Raw genomic sequence first — 14,039 nt, 5'->3', positions numbered from 1 at the left:
GGCAAACTATAACAACATTATCTTATGTTCTTCATTTTATTATTATTATTTTAATTAAATTTTGAAATTAAATATTTTTGCCTCTAATTTAGTAACGAAAGTGTAATGTAGGTTTTTTTCTTGATTTAATAATAAATTTATCCTTAAAAATGGTTTCTAATATATCTAGCGATACCCTTACCTTGATAAATTCACGTATATGCTAGAATACAATTAGAAAAAGGAAATTAAAACTAAAATTATTACTGTTTTCAAAGAAAACAATGTGGATAAGAGTCATCACAAATCTCAGAGAAAAGAGAATGTGCTAAAACTAAAAATATCACGACTTTCAATAGAAACAGAGTGAATTAATATTTATGTACAAACTTTCATATAGTGGTGTCTTACGGAACTAAACCGTCATCAAAATTATCACGAAAGTGATTGAAAACAAAGCTGAAAAGAAAAAAGAAAAAAAAATCAAAAGAGAGAGATGACGCAAATTAATACTAGAATTTTCTTAAGAAACAATTAGAGGATAAATGAAAATTTCAAAAGGAGCATATAAAAAAAAAGTTAAAATGATTGATGAAGGGCTTATGTCCTACTACTTAGGTATTTAAGTGATGGCAAGAAACTGTATTTCTCAAGGAAGCTACTGTAAGAAAGTGCTTGAGAAATTCAACATGCTTGGGTGTAAACTTATCAACACCTGATTGGTACGTGAAGTTAAGCCTTCAAAGTATGGAGGAAATAGAGATTATTGAAAAAGTAAAAGCGGATTTGTATTTTTGTTACGGGCAAATTAAAATGAAAATGCACTATCTATATAAAAGAAAATATAACCAAAAAAGTTGCAAGCTTCTTTTTCTTACTTGATTTCAGGCCTTATCTAATGGAAAAGGTAAGATTTGAATGCATTCAACTCGATTGCTTCACAAAAAAATTTCATCAAAAGGTGAAACTTGAGGCAATAACCATGGAAAATATAAAATAGAAACCATGAAGGGAAAAGTAGCAATGAACCTTGGTTGTTTTAAACCAATTACTCGATGCCCTTTGCAAAAGTTGGTTCGGTAACGATTCAAGGCAGCAGCTTGTTTTGTTTTGCTTCTTCTGTTAGGCAAGTAATGAAAGATTGACACTTTGTCGAAGGAAGCAAACAGTCATACATCCATTCCATGGCGTGCTTTCAAGATTATGTTGTTTGTAGTTTAAAGACTAGGCTTTCCCAAGTCAATTATATCCTGTATCAAACTGTTCATTATAGTTATATTGCGGGTTAGTTGCTATCCGAGTTTGAATTCAAGTTCATTCTACAAGTGGGGAAGCTGAAACATTCACTGCTCAGTACAATATTGGCAGAACCAGCTGTTGTCCTTTGCTTCTTTCGACTACTACCACTTCCCTCCCTAGAAGGAGCACTTTGCACATTCTACATGAATGACCGTACATTCATGTATGTGTCAATCTCTCTCGATAGACTTGTTGATTCGATTGATGGTGTAGACTCCACACCAGCTAAAGTTGTGCCTACATTACCAACAAGTTTTTCGTTAGCATCAGCAATATTTATAGGAGTGCTTGTGCTACCTTCTTGAATACCTATGGACTTGGAAGACCATGAACGAGGCTTCAATTTACCAAATGTATAAAAGTAATTCCTAGATTCCACTCTTTTCGTTACAAGAATAAGCCTGAGTTCGTCAATAGCTCTGTGTGGCCACTCAAACTTTGCAGGTAACACTAATTGCGTGTTCGCGCCATTCTGATCATCAATGGGTCGCCAACCATTAGAGCTCAAATCCAGAACAAAAGTGAAGCACATTCCTAACTGTCAACACTTCCTCAAGTTTCAAGCTGTGACCTTAATGAAGCCTTGCAAGTTGAGCCCACCCTACTTTGCACGTAATAGGTCACTTTTGCATACAAAAGGTTTTGCTAGAGACAGACCATTTGATAGGGAATTCAAAGGCTTACCCAAATTTATTTTTCACTTACACATATTTGGAATGATTTAAGCGAAGGTTAGACGACCAATTTGAGATAATTGACTCATAGTCTTCACGAGGAGTAAAATAGAAAAGACCTAACGAACCTCCCCAATTGCAAGCCTTTAACTAGTAGAGATTCTGAAAGACAACAAGTAGTGGTGCTTCATTTCAGCGACAATAGTTTATGAAATACACGATTGCGACCCACCACGAGAAACCAGACAATTGCCCGAGGGCTTATCCCATATTCCTCTAGTAGGTGGTAGAAGAATGGGTGAAAAGGAAGGTGAAAACCAGCCCCAACACATGTAAATGAAGTAAAAAACCCTCATTGATGTCACTTAACCTCCTTCACCCTCCACAATTAAAAACTCGTAAGCAAAATTGGGCAGTTGAATGCCTCACACAGCCAGGTGTCAACTCATCTCGTCGTACTTAGTGATGCAATGATAGGTTTTCGCCTCCAGTGGAGTGCTAATCACAAGATCCTCCAAATACCTTAAATAATCACAGTCGGGCCTATCATGACCGTTGCCACTACTACGACCACCTCCTCTTTTTCTAACTGTAGCTACCTACCAAACCTAGACTAACCAGAATAATGATTTGGGGAATTTCAAAATTAGTACCTTTCTCAACGACACCTCTTTTGCAAAGAATTTGAAATTTAGATGGTTGTGTTGTGAAATAATAAAGAAAGAATAAAACTAAAATGTGATAGAAGAAAGAGTGTAAAGAGAATGTAGAAGAGAGAGTGTATCTTCTTTTTATATATTATATTTCATGAGTACATGAGCCCCATATATATAGGGGTTAAAAGTAACTCTCTAATTATTATAGGGCATGTAAAGGGTCATAACCTTCTATCTCCCATATTAATGGGGTATAGGAAAAGTCTCATAACTTATGGGGTATAGGAAGAGTTTTATAACTTATGGGGTTGATAATGACATCCACATAAATATTTCATAACACTCCCCCTTGGATGTTCATTATCTAATTATACCTCGTTAAAACCTTACTAAGAAAAACCCAGTAGGACAAAAACTTAGTGAAGGAAAAGAGTACATAATTATACGCTTGATATGCTGCCTCATTAAAAACCTTACTTGGAAAACCCAGTGGGATAAAACCAAGGTTAAGGGAAAAAAAGTACAGCACGTATTAACTCTCCCTAATGGCTACATCACTTGAGATCTCGAAGGTGACGCATTCCAATGTAGTAAACAAGCTTCTGAAACACTGATGTAGGAAGCGCCTTAGTGAATAAATCTGCTAAATTCTCACTTGAACTGATCTGCTTAACTTTTATCTCCTTAATCTTCTAGAGGTTATGAGTGAAGAAGAATTTTGGTGCAATGTATTTTGTTCTGTCACCTTTGATGTATCCACTATCGAGCTGATCAATGCATGCTGTGTTGTCTTCAAATAAGACAGTTGTAGCTTCCTTTCCAGATGATAAACCACAATTATTCCTTATATGTTGGATCATAGATCTTAGCCATACACATTCATGACTTGCTTCATGGATTGCTAAAATTTCTGCATGATTAGACGAGGTTGCTGCAATTGTTTGCTTCATTGAGCTCCAAGAGATTGCAGTACCTCCATATGTAAAAACATATCCAGTTTGTGATTTTCCATTATGAGGGTCTGACATAAATCCTGCATCTGCAAAACCAATCAACTCTGTCTTAGATTTATTAGGGAAAAATAGACCCATATTCTTTGTGCCTTAGAGATAACGAAATATCTGTTTTACTCCAGTCCAATGTCTCCGAGTTGGGCATGAGCTAAATCTTGCTAGCAAATTTACAGAAAAAGATATATCAAGTCGGGTATGGCTAGCAAGATACATTAATGCCCCAATTGCACTGAGGTATGACACTTCAGGACCAAGAAAATCTTCACTATCTTTCCGAGGACGGAAAGGGTCTTTACTTGGATCAAGTGATCTTACAACCATCGGGGTAGTTATTGGATGTGCCTTATCTATATAAAATCTCTTTAGCACCTTTTCAATATACGTTGATTGATGCACAAGGATTCCTTCTTTTAGGTGCTCAATTTGTAACCCCAAACAAAATTTCGTTCTTCCAAGGTCTTTCATTTCAAATTCTTTCTTCAAGCACTCAACAGTCTTTTGGATCTCTTCAGGAGTTCTAATGCTATTCAAATCATCAACATATACTGCAATAATTACATATCCAGATCCAAACTTCTTAATGAAAATGCATGGGCAAATTAGATCATTCTTGTATCCTTCTTTCAACAAATACTCACTTAGGCAATTATACCACATGCGTCCGGATTGTTTCAATCCATAAAGGGATTTGTGCAATTTGATAGAATAATGTTCTCTAGAACCTGAACTCACTACTTCAGACAATTTAAATCCTTCAGGGAGTTTTATATAAATGTTAGTATCTAGTGGGCCATACAAATAAGCTGTTACTACATCCATTAGGCGTAAATCAAGCCCTTCTCTTATAGCCAGACTTATCAAAAATCTAAATGTAGTTGCATCCACCACAGGAGAATATGTCTCCTCATAATCAATTCCAGGTATTTGTGAGAATCCTTGTGCAACTAAACGTGCTTTATACCTTACAATTTCACTCTTTTCATTTCTTTTACGCACAAAAACCCATTTGTATCCCATTGGTTTCACACCTGTAAGTATACGGACTACAGGTCCAAACACTTCTCTTTTCGCTAGCGATTTCAATTCATTTTCAATTGCTTCTTTCTATTTTGGCCAATCATCTCTTTGTTTACATTTCTCAATCGATTTTGGTTCATAATCCTCTTTATTATTTATAACATCTAGTGCTACATTGTATGCAAAAATATCATTGACATCGATTTGATTTCGGTTCCATTTTATACCGGACATGACATAATCAATAGAGATCTCTTCATTGTCAGGTACCTGATTTTCTTCTGAAACTATTCTTCCAGTCATGTCTATAGTCTCTTCAGGAGATCCCGGTATAATCATTTTTTTCTTTGATTTTGCCATCATTAATCTTTGCTCCTTTCTTTTTTCTAAGATTCTTATCTTTGGAGCCAATTGGTCTACCACGCTTTAGGCGTGTATTAGACTCAGTAGCAACCAGATTTTGTTCTTCTGGGACATCAAGTTTTATTGAAGCATTCACAGCTGGTATATGTGACTTAGTCACTTTCTTTGAGTTAGAAAATGCGTCTGGCAATTCATTAGCTAAACTTTGTAAATGAATAATCTTTTGAACTTCTTTGAACTTCTAAACCACATTGCTTAGTTCGAGGATCAAGATGAGCTAATGACAACTCTTTCCAACTAATTTTCTTATCCAGCTGTTTGATTTCTCCCCCTAATGTTGGAAAAATTGACTCGTCAAAATGACAATCTACAAAACGAGCCGTAAATAGATTCCCTGTAGATGGTTCTAGATATTTAATTATGGATAGGGATTCAAATCCAACATATATACCCAACCTTCTTTGAGGTCCCATCTTAGTTCTATGTGGTGGAGCAATTGGAACGTATACGACACATCCAAATGTTCTTAGATGGGAAATATTTGGTTCCTGACCATGAACTATTTGTAAGGGGGAGACTTTATGATAACTTGTTAGCCTGATGCGAATTAATACAGCTGCATATAAAATTGCATGCCCCCAAGCAGTGATTGGGAGTTTTGACTTCATAAGTAATGACCTTGCTATCAATTGAAGTCGTTTTATTAAAGATTCTGCTAGACCATTTTGTGTGTGAACATGAGCTACAGGATGTTCAACACTTATTCCAATGGACATGCAATAGTTATTAAAAGACTGAGAAGTAAATTCACCAAGTATTATCAAGACGATGGTCTTAATAGGAAAATCTGGGAAATGGGCTCGTAATCGAATCAATTGAGCAAGCAATCTCGCAAACGCCAGGTTGCGAGTTGATAACAAAGATACATGAGACCATCTACTCGATGCATCGATTAAAACCATAATGTACCTAAATGGTCCACATAGGGGATGTATAGGCCCACATATATCCTCTTGAATTCGCTCAAGAAAAGTAAGTGGTTCGTTATTTATCTTAGTTGGTGATGGTCGGATTATTAATTTCCCCAGTGAACATGCAGCACATGTAATGTTTTGAAGAATTTGTTGGCTCTTCAATGAATGTCCACATGAATTTTCAATTATTTTTCGTATCATTATTGAACCGGGATGGCCTAACCAGTCATGCCAAAGAACAAAGTCATTAGTAAACTTCTGGTTGACTATAGCATGTGTTTCTATAGAACTGATCTTTGTGTTGTACAAACCAGTAAAGAATGCAGGCAATTTCTCAACAATTTGTTTATTGCCTTGAGCAATACTCGTAATTTGAAGGAATTCACAATTTCCTTCGTTTAAAGTCTCAATATGATATTCATTTTGACGAATATCTTTAAAACTCAATAAATTTCTTTGAGACTTAGGGGAGTATAATGCATTAATAATTTTAATTTTTGTTCCCCTTGGTAATAAAATAATTGCTCTTCCGGAGCCTTCTATAATAGTTGTACTACCAGATATAGTGCTCACACTTTCTTCTTTCATTATTAAATGAGAAAAATATATCTTGTCTTTCAATATGGTGTGAGTAGTTGCACTGTCTGCTAGACATATATTTTCACCATTCATAGCTGATTGCCTTTGAGAGATAATGTTCTTCAAAGAAACAAAATAACCACAAAATGTCACACATAATTGTGAAAACAGGTATTCAAAGTTCAAATTACTAAAAGGTCTATAAAATAAAATTTTCACATAAAACATAGCACTAGTAAAGGTCATAACATCATTATTAAAGTTGCTAAATGAAACATAAAATAGTAGAGGTTTATTTTATTATTTATCGAAATTTGTGGCCTTAATAGTTTCCTTCAGGGGTAGAAAGAAAATCAACCACTTCTAAGTGGGTTGCATTGCCATCATCAAAATCACCTTCGCCAAGATTGATTTCTACTTTCTTTCCCTTCTGTTTTATGGACTGCTGATAAAGATCAATTAGATGCTTTTGTATGCGACACACACGAGACCAATGTCCTTTTCCTCCACAACGATAGCATGCATTAGTCACATTTTCACCTTTTTCTTTCTCTTCCCTGTTACTATTTTTCCGATCCCACTTCTAGTAGGAATGTGAATTTTTAAAACGACCACCTCGACCATATCCATATCTATATCCGTGACCACGCCCTCGGCCACGACCACGGCCACGCACACTACTATTTGCATGGTGTGTTTCTTTTAATTCTTGCCCATTGTGTAAACTCACATTCGCTTCAGGAAATGGAGCAGAGCTAGTTGGGCGTAATTCATGGTTTTTCATTAGCAGCTCGTTGTTTTGCTCTGCCACTAGGAGACAAGAAATTAATTCAGAATATTTTTGGAAGTCTTTTTCATGATATTGTATCTACAGGACAATATTATTTACATGGAAAGTTGAGTATGTTCTTTTTAACATTTCTGCATCAGTAATCTTCTCTCCACATAAATTCAATTGTGAAGTGATTCTGAACATGGCCGAGTTATAATCACTAACAGACTTAAAGTCTTGCAATCTTAAATTCAACCACTCATAACGAGCTTTAGGCAAAATCACAGTTTTCTGGTGGTCATATATTTCCTTTAGATTGGCCCAAAGAATTTGAAGGTCCTTAACAGTCAAATATTCGGTCTTTAGACCTTCATGGAGGTGATGGCGAAGGAAAATCATGGCCTTGGCCTTATCTTGTGTACTTTCTTCATTTCCCTCCTTAATAGTCTCACCAAGACCCTTTGCATCTATGTGAATTTTAGCATCTAGCACCCATGATAAATAGTTATTTTCAGTGATGTCCAGAGCCACAAATTCGAGTTTTGTAAGATTTGACATTATAAAACTATAAGACAAAATATACAAGTCAATAATGTAAAATAAAGCATGTTAATATGCAAATGAAATAAAACATATGCAAATGAAATAGATCAACTTGTTACCCTTACTTCACCTAAGCGTCCTTCGGCAATCTTTAAGGAAAAATTTGTTGGCCTTGATTTCTTGTATTAGAGACTTGTGCTGATAACGTGTTGTGAAATAATAAAGAAAGAATAAAACTAAAATGTGATAGAAGAAAGAGTGTAGAGAGAATGTAGAAGAGAGAGTGTAACTTCTTTTTATATATTATATTTCATGAGTACATGAGCCCCATATATATAGGGGTTAAAAGTAACTCTCTAATTATTATAGGGCATGTAAAGGGTCATGACCTTTATTAATGGGGTATAGGAGAAGTCTCATAACTTATGGGGTATAGGAAGAGTTTTATAACTTATGGGGTCGATAATGACATCCACATAAATATTTCATAACAGGTTGGATGATTTTAGGGTTGAATATGGGTCATTTTAAAAAAGCCTAAAATTTGACGGTTCATTTCTTAATTAATCAAATTATTACAGCTCTATCCTCCCTATTGCATGGCAAAGTGTAATCGACAAGTTTTATGCAAGAGGTGTACCTAACAAGCTTTATCTCAAAGTCCTCATGTCACGCATGTACCAGATATCAGAAGAGTCACTTTGTAACTCTTCTTCGACCAGGTGAAGGACAAATTGTTATGGTATTCACCTCTACTCGATTCCCAGACCGACTCGATTCTCATACCAACCTACAACCCGATCAACGAAGCATAGCTCGCAATATATAGTTCGCCACCATACAGTTCATCTATATGGGTTCGCATCACCATGCAAGTGAACTCCTGTCCTGGAAACACATGTTAACCCTATAGTAGGATACGTGTTGACCTACATGTGGGCCTACCTAGCATGTCACATTCAAGAACTGTGTCATATAAATATGAAAATTAGCCTTCATTGAAGATAGACTTGCAGAAACACTCAACAGAGCTGATATTTAATAAGTTTAAAGTGAGTTTGAGTGTATGACAATGTATAGAGAATTCTTTTGGTAAGATGAGACCTCACAATCTAACAAAATAAGAAGTTGTGGAGAGATGACGAAGAGGAAGATCAGGGAAGACTCTAGAAAAATAAATGTGATGGTAGGCGGTAATGAGGACACAATGAGAGGCTAAAAAAGATGAGATTTGCGGTCATTTTTGTGATTGTAGAAAGAATATTAAAGTGCCATGTTTGCCCAAAAAATCATAAGTCTCCAAATAAAACTTTTAAACCTCCATTTATAACCTTTGGAAAGAAATTATTAAAGAATAATTACAATAAGAAAGTGAGAATGAATATGTTAAAATAATAAGTTATAAAAGTGGGAGAAGTTACTTGTGTCACAAGCCGCGGATCAAATTCAATGACCATTATGCACAAAATGTCCCTTAAAGGTCAATTTATTAAACGGGGCCTATTTGGCCCACATGAATTGGCTCGATTCATAGAACCTAGAAGAAGCCCATCTATTTGAAGCATTGGTGGCCCAATGAGACACTTTAGTCAAACTCGAACTACCCGGGTAAATAGGATAAATCCTAAAAAGATAAAATTGTATAGAGTTTAAATCGTTAAGACTCTCAATTGTACATAAGTTATAAAATAGAAGTTTCTCTCTTCATTTGTATTAATCCTAGTGTATTAAGTTATTCTTGAGTTTAATATATTGAGAGCATCTAAACACTTTTGCTGCTCTTTTCGTTTCGAGTTGCTTTCGCAATATTTTTCAATGCCGTAAAAAAATTCCAGAAGAATTCTCATCTTTTAAAAGCTATACTGATTTAGGTGCATTTGAAATGAAAAAAATTACCTAAGGCAGCACAAATTGTGAGACTAAATGTCTAGCCCCGTGACACTTGAACGTGAATGACGAAAGATAAGATTTATGAATAATGAGTATAAGGACGGTTACATGAAAGTTACATTCACCTAAAATATTTTAGCACGAAAGATCTTAAGTGCAAATCCATTGTTTGTTCAACGACGAAATAAGTGGAATGCCCTTGTATATCAAAGAAAAGTTAAAAAGTGAACTTACTAGGAATATAAAATCTGTATTTAAGCTTTAAAGCCAAGTTCTTCACGATATCTCAAAAGTGAAACAACCTAAGAACCCTGCCAACCTTCCAACATTCTTCTCAAAAGTAATTGTTCCCAACATGATGCTGTTCTCAAAGGTACTCTTATAGAGAACAATATTTTCCAGAACTACTATTGATAGAACAATTAGTAACCAAAAACAAGCATCTAAAGAAAAAGAAAAAAACCTTAGGTAACTGGGGAACGAATAAAGGGGGAGCTTATTTTTTAGGCAAATATTGGGTAATATAAAGCTTTTCCTCACATTTTGCAATCCCCAAAGCTTTACATATACTGATGGCAATTACAAACACAAATTGATGTCATCCAGATATAATAACTAAATCATACAAGCAAAACCAGTTCCAACCTTCTTCTTCAACCAGGAATGGATGAATCACTCGAAGGTTCGCGCTGTTTCCAGGGGGTCACAAACAGTCGTTGAAACAAGTTCTTTGTACCACTCATTTTCTTCCCGGTAAATGAAGTTTGCATCTGCATTTTAAAGTAACAGTTCCCAATCCAAATATATAAGAATGCAAATAGAACCATTGACTGTAATTATGTTGAAATAATGATGAATCTGAGTCATGTAACTTGTAACAAAGTTCAAACATGAAACTTTCTAATTTCTTTATGGAGATGAGTGGAAGGTTCTAGGTTTCAGACTTGTATTAAACTACTTGCAACTTGCCTGATAAAAATACTTCACGATAATCATCATCATCATATACAAATTGGGGAGGATCTGGGGAACCGACTCCGACAATGGTGCTTCCACTGCATTATTTGGAACCGACTCAGATTTCACTTTAGAGCAATTAAGATAAATGTATGAAATGTCAATAAAAATAGATTTAGCCATCTTATTTGGAACCCACATGATATAAATAGAAATAAATAATCTGCAGAAACAGATGACAAACAATTCCAAAATCTACATCTTAAGGTGTTATTCTTTAAATATGGTATATGAATTGGCTTATCATTTGATATAAGGGCAGATGGAATGATGGGTTTAAAGACTTGTCCGTGCTTTTTCCCTATCTAATATTGTTTAAGCACAAATATGAAATATCGGGTCCTAATTGATTCTAAGTACGATACTTCACAGTAAATACTAGAATGGACATTAAAATTTAAACAGTTGCCACACAATCTTGTACCTCCCAGACATAAACACGGCATCGTACTGCCCACGGCCAGCTGCAGTTACCCGTTGCTTTAGCCGTTTAAGAGATGGTAAGACTTCAAAAGCAGGAGGTTCTGCAAATAATAGAGATTCATGTAAGCAATACATCTCTAATTCTATTACTAAGCACCGGGCAATTTTTACTTCCTCTTAGACTAAGCTTTATTATAAAATCAGAATCTAAATTTATTTCAAAAGTTGGAGTAAAGATATGAAGGAGGGATAATTTGATGCATAAAAGCTGCAAAATTGATGAAGACTATAGTTTTTCACCACCCTCTTGAAATAAACTTTGCCTGATTATAGAAGCTTCAATTATGAGTAATTAATGAAGAAAGAAAAGGTGAATAGAAGATGCAGTTGATTCTTTAAGTACTCATACCTAAATCATTAATGCAAACATCTTGAGATATTCCATTCCTTGATATCTTCTCCAGCAATGTCAAAGGATCAACATTACTTGTTTGATCTAGTCGAAGACGCTGAAAAACCAGACCTTCTCTCAGATATAAACGATAACAAGCGATAAAATTAGAGCAGAATTTGTCTGCCAGTGACCTAATATTACCTTGTAAACTTCGGCTGTCGAACATGCCTCTCTAGGCTTTATAAGAACCATTGGGATGTCTGATGGAAGAGGATGGGATATATCTTGAACAAACTGGCAGATCAGCATATAGCTCATTATCATGCAAGTGTAGCAAAGGAGACGATAAACTTCATCCCAATTGAATGAGATTGCATCATGAGCTTGTGCAAGATCATAATAACTATAATATATGTTGCTCTAACTCTTTAATTTTCTTGAGGTACCCGCATTTGATGCTTATCTGGACTTGGTATAGGGTATGATCCTCTAAGGACCCTCCAAATACAATGGAAATCTTGGAAAAAAGTTGATCATACCCATATCTGACACTCCCATACAAGTCCAAGTAACACAAACTACGATAAGAAAACAGATCTGAGCACAAATTTCACTCTAAAACAAATACGAAAAAATACACAACGCCTATGAGTCCTACTGCCAGTCCTAACAAAATATTAGGACAAATTCATGTGCTAAAGAAACAAAGGAAGCTTTAGTTCTGTGCAAATTAAATGTGCATTAGAATTTGTCAAATTCAAAATTTTGAACCGGAATGAGAAACGACAGCACTAAAATTGAAGTTATCATCAGAGAAGGATTCTAAAACAGGCCTCACTACCTAACTCATAAAACAGTTAAAATATTCCCACATGTTTTCCAATCAAAGGACAAGGTAAAATATCACCATACCTCACCTCGACCAGTACAATAAGCAGCTCCATGTGAGAAAAAGAATGGAATATCTGAACCTATCTCGCTCGACCATTGCTGGAGCTCCTTTTCAGTTGCAACAGAACCATTGAACTGATTAGCGGCCCAAAGTGCGGTTGCTGCATTGCTGCTTCCACCACCAAGCCCTGCCCCAGTAGGCACCTTTTTATCAAGATGAACCTATCCATGTCATTCGAATAAAAAACAATATAAGCCAAAATAGTTTTGAAATACACCACAATTTTGCAGAAGCACATATATTCAAATAAAAATGTAAAATTTTGAGGTTTCATCTTGTAGCTTGCATCTTTTACCCAAAAGAAGTTGGAACTGCCAGTTTTCTTCCTGTAGAGGTTAAGGGCTTTAATAATCTGCAACAAGGAAGAACAAATTTAGGAACACAAGAAAAAAAAGGCGGCTGAATGAATTGCAGTAAGTTCGAAACCTCACCAAGTTTTTATCATCAAGGGGGACACCAGAGACATTGGTTGACAAACGATCCTTGGTTTTGGATGGTGACAAAGAGAACTTAATTACATCCCCGAGACTAATTGTCTGGATCCACAAACAAAGCGTAAGGATCAAATTCAGGCACTTTTGGGGTCAACTACGAGACTGAGTTCAATATATATATCAATTAAGGGAAAAATACAAACTTACATGAAAGAGAGATGCTAAATCATGATACCCATCTTCCCTTTTGTTGGTAATTCTCAAGAAAACATTAATCTATACCAAAAAATTAAAATCAAAAGTACGGGGGGTTGCAAATTTGCAATTGAAAGCATAAAAAAGATTTCAATTCAAGCCAAACCAGAACAAATTACCTTACAAGGTGAGAACAAAGTAAGCCTTGAAAACGGAGCTTCCTTGTCCACTTCATCTGCTAACTTGTTTAGCCTCTCATCAGGGTCATATACAATCTAAACAAGATAAAAATTAATAGAACCCATGAAAAATAATGAACTGTTTTTTTGGCCAAAATGAAAAATAATTAATTAAGGCTTCAACTTTAGAAAACCAAAGGAAAGCAAATAAAGAGTAAAGCAAACAAGAACCTCTAGCTGTTTCTTGGATGCTTTGACAAATGGGGTTATTTGAAATTGAAGCTTTGATGGGGGAGTATTTGAGAAGCCACAATTTTTGAAGGCAGAAGAGAAGAAGAGACTGTGATTACAGAGCAAATGAGAGGAAGCCATGGATGTTCAAGACAGAAGCTTTGTAATCTTCAAAGCACATGAAGAAATTATTCAAATAATTGAATTATTAGAGTGGGGATACTAGGATACATCATTTTTGGTTTAATTTACTGAACAATTTTGTTTAATTGTTTAAAATAAAATTTTCAACAAATTGTAAAAAATCATAAATATTCAAATAATAATAATAATAACATAAACATTTTTTTATAGAAAATAGCATAAACATTTATTTTATTTTATAGATTATAAGAAATAAATATTAAAACATTTGATATTGTGTAATTATATACCAAAAACTTTGAACGTGGTTC

The 14,039-nt window shown here is 35.0% G+C and overlaps 2 protein-coding genes across 2 annotated transcripts; both read right to left on the bottom strand.

Annotated features, from left to right (window-relative positions):
* Window positions 1–7,422: 7,422 nt before the first annotated feature.
* Window positions 7,423–7,884, bottom strand: LOC108476573 (uncharacterized). Its single transcript, XM_017778817.1, has one exon. It carries the CDS (start codon window positions 7,882–7,884, stop codon window positions 7,423–7,425), a length of 462 nt encoding a protein of 153 aa, XP_017634306.1.
* A 2,105-nt stretch (window positions 7,885–9,989) lies between these two features.
* On the bottom strand, window positions 9,990–13,834 carry LOC108452206 (4-diphosphocytidyl-2-C-methyl-D-erythritol kinase, chloroplastic). Its single transcript, XM_017750010.2, has 11 exons — window positions 13,585–13,834; window positions 13,354–13,449; window positions 13,187–13,255; window positions 12,977–13,081; window positions 12,841–12,897; window positions 12,506–12,706; window positions 11,795–11,887; window positions 11,609–11,708; window positions 11,201–11,300; window positions 10,729–10,814; window positions 9,990–10,529 (listed from the first exon to the last, which is right to left on the bottom strand). The coding sequence occupies exons 1-11, from the start codon at window positions 13,723–13,725 to the stop codon at window positions 10,432–10,434; spliced, it is 1,146 nt and encodes a 381-aa protein (XP_017605499.1). The 5' UTR covers window positions 13,726–13,834; the 3' UTR covers window positions 9,990–10,431.
* Window positions 13,835–14,039: the final 205 nt, after the last annotated feature.

The sequence above is a fragment of the Gossypium arboreum genome, chromosome 7 (genome assembly GCF_025698485.1).
Source record: "Gossypium arboreum isolate Shixiya-1 chromosome 7, ASM2569848v2, whole genome shotgun sequence".
NCBI classification, from domain to species: Eukaryota; Viridiplantae; Streptophyta; class Magnoliopsida; order Malvales; family Malvaceae; genus Gossypium; species Gossypium arboreum.
The sequence above is the reverse complement of the archived record's forward strand: the minus strand, read 5'-3'. Positions and strand labels throughout refer to the sequence as shown.

Excerpts from the sequence above, each read along its gene's own strand:
- LOC108476573 (XM_017778817.1), bottom strand. The coding sequence starts at position 7,884 with ATGTCAAATCTTACAAAACTCGAATTTGTGGCTCTGGACATCACTGAA.
- LOC108452206 (XM_017750010.2), bottom strand. The coding sequence starts at position 13,725 with ATGGCTTCCTCTCATTTGCTCTGTAATCACAGTCTCTTCTTCTCTTCT. Across the intron at positions 13,256-13,353 it reads CTTTGTTCTCACCTTGTAAG|ATTAATGTTTTCTTGAGAAT; the intron begins GTAATTTGTTCT and ends TTTTTGGTATAG. Across the intron at positions 10,815-11,200 it reads GCCGTGTTTATGTCTGGGAG|TGGAAGCACCATTGTCGGAG; the intron begins GTACAAGATTGT and ends CAAATAATGCAG.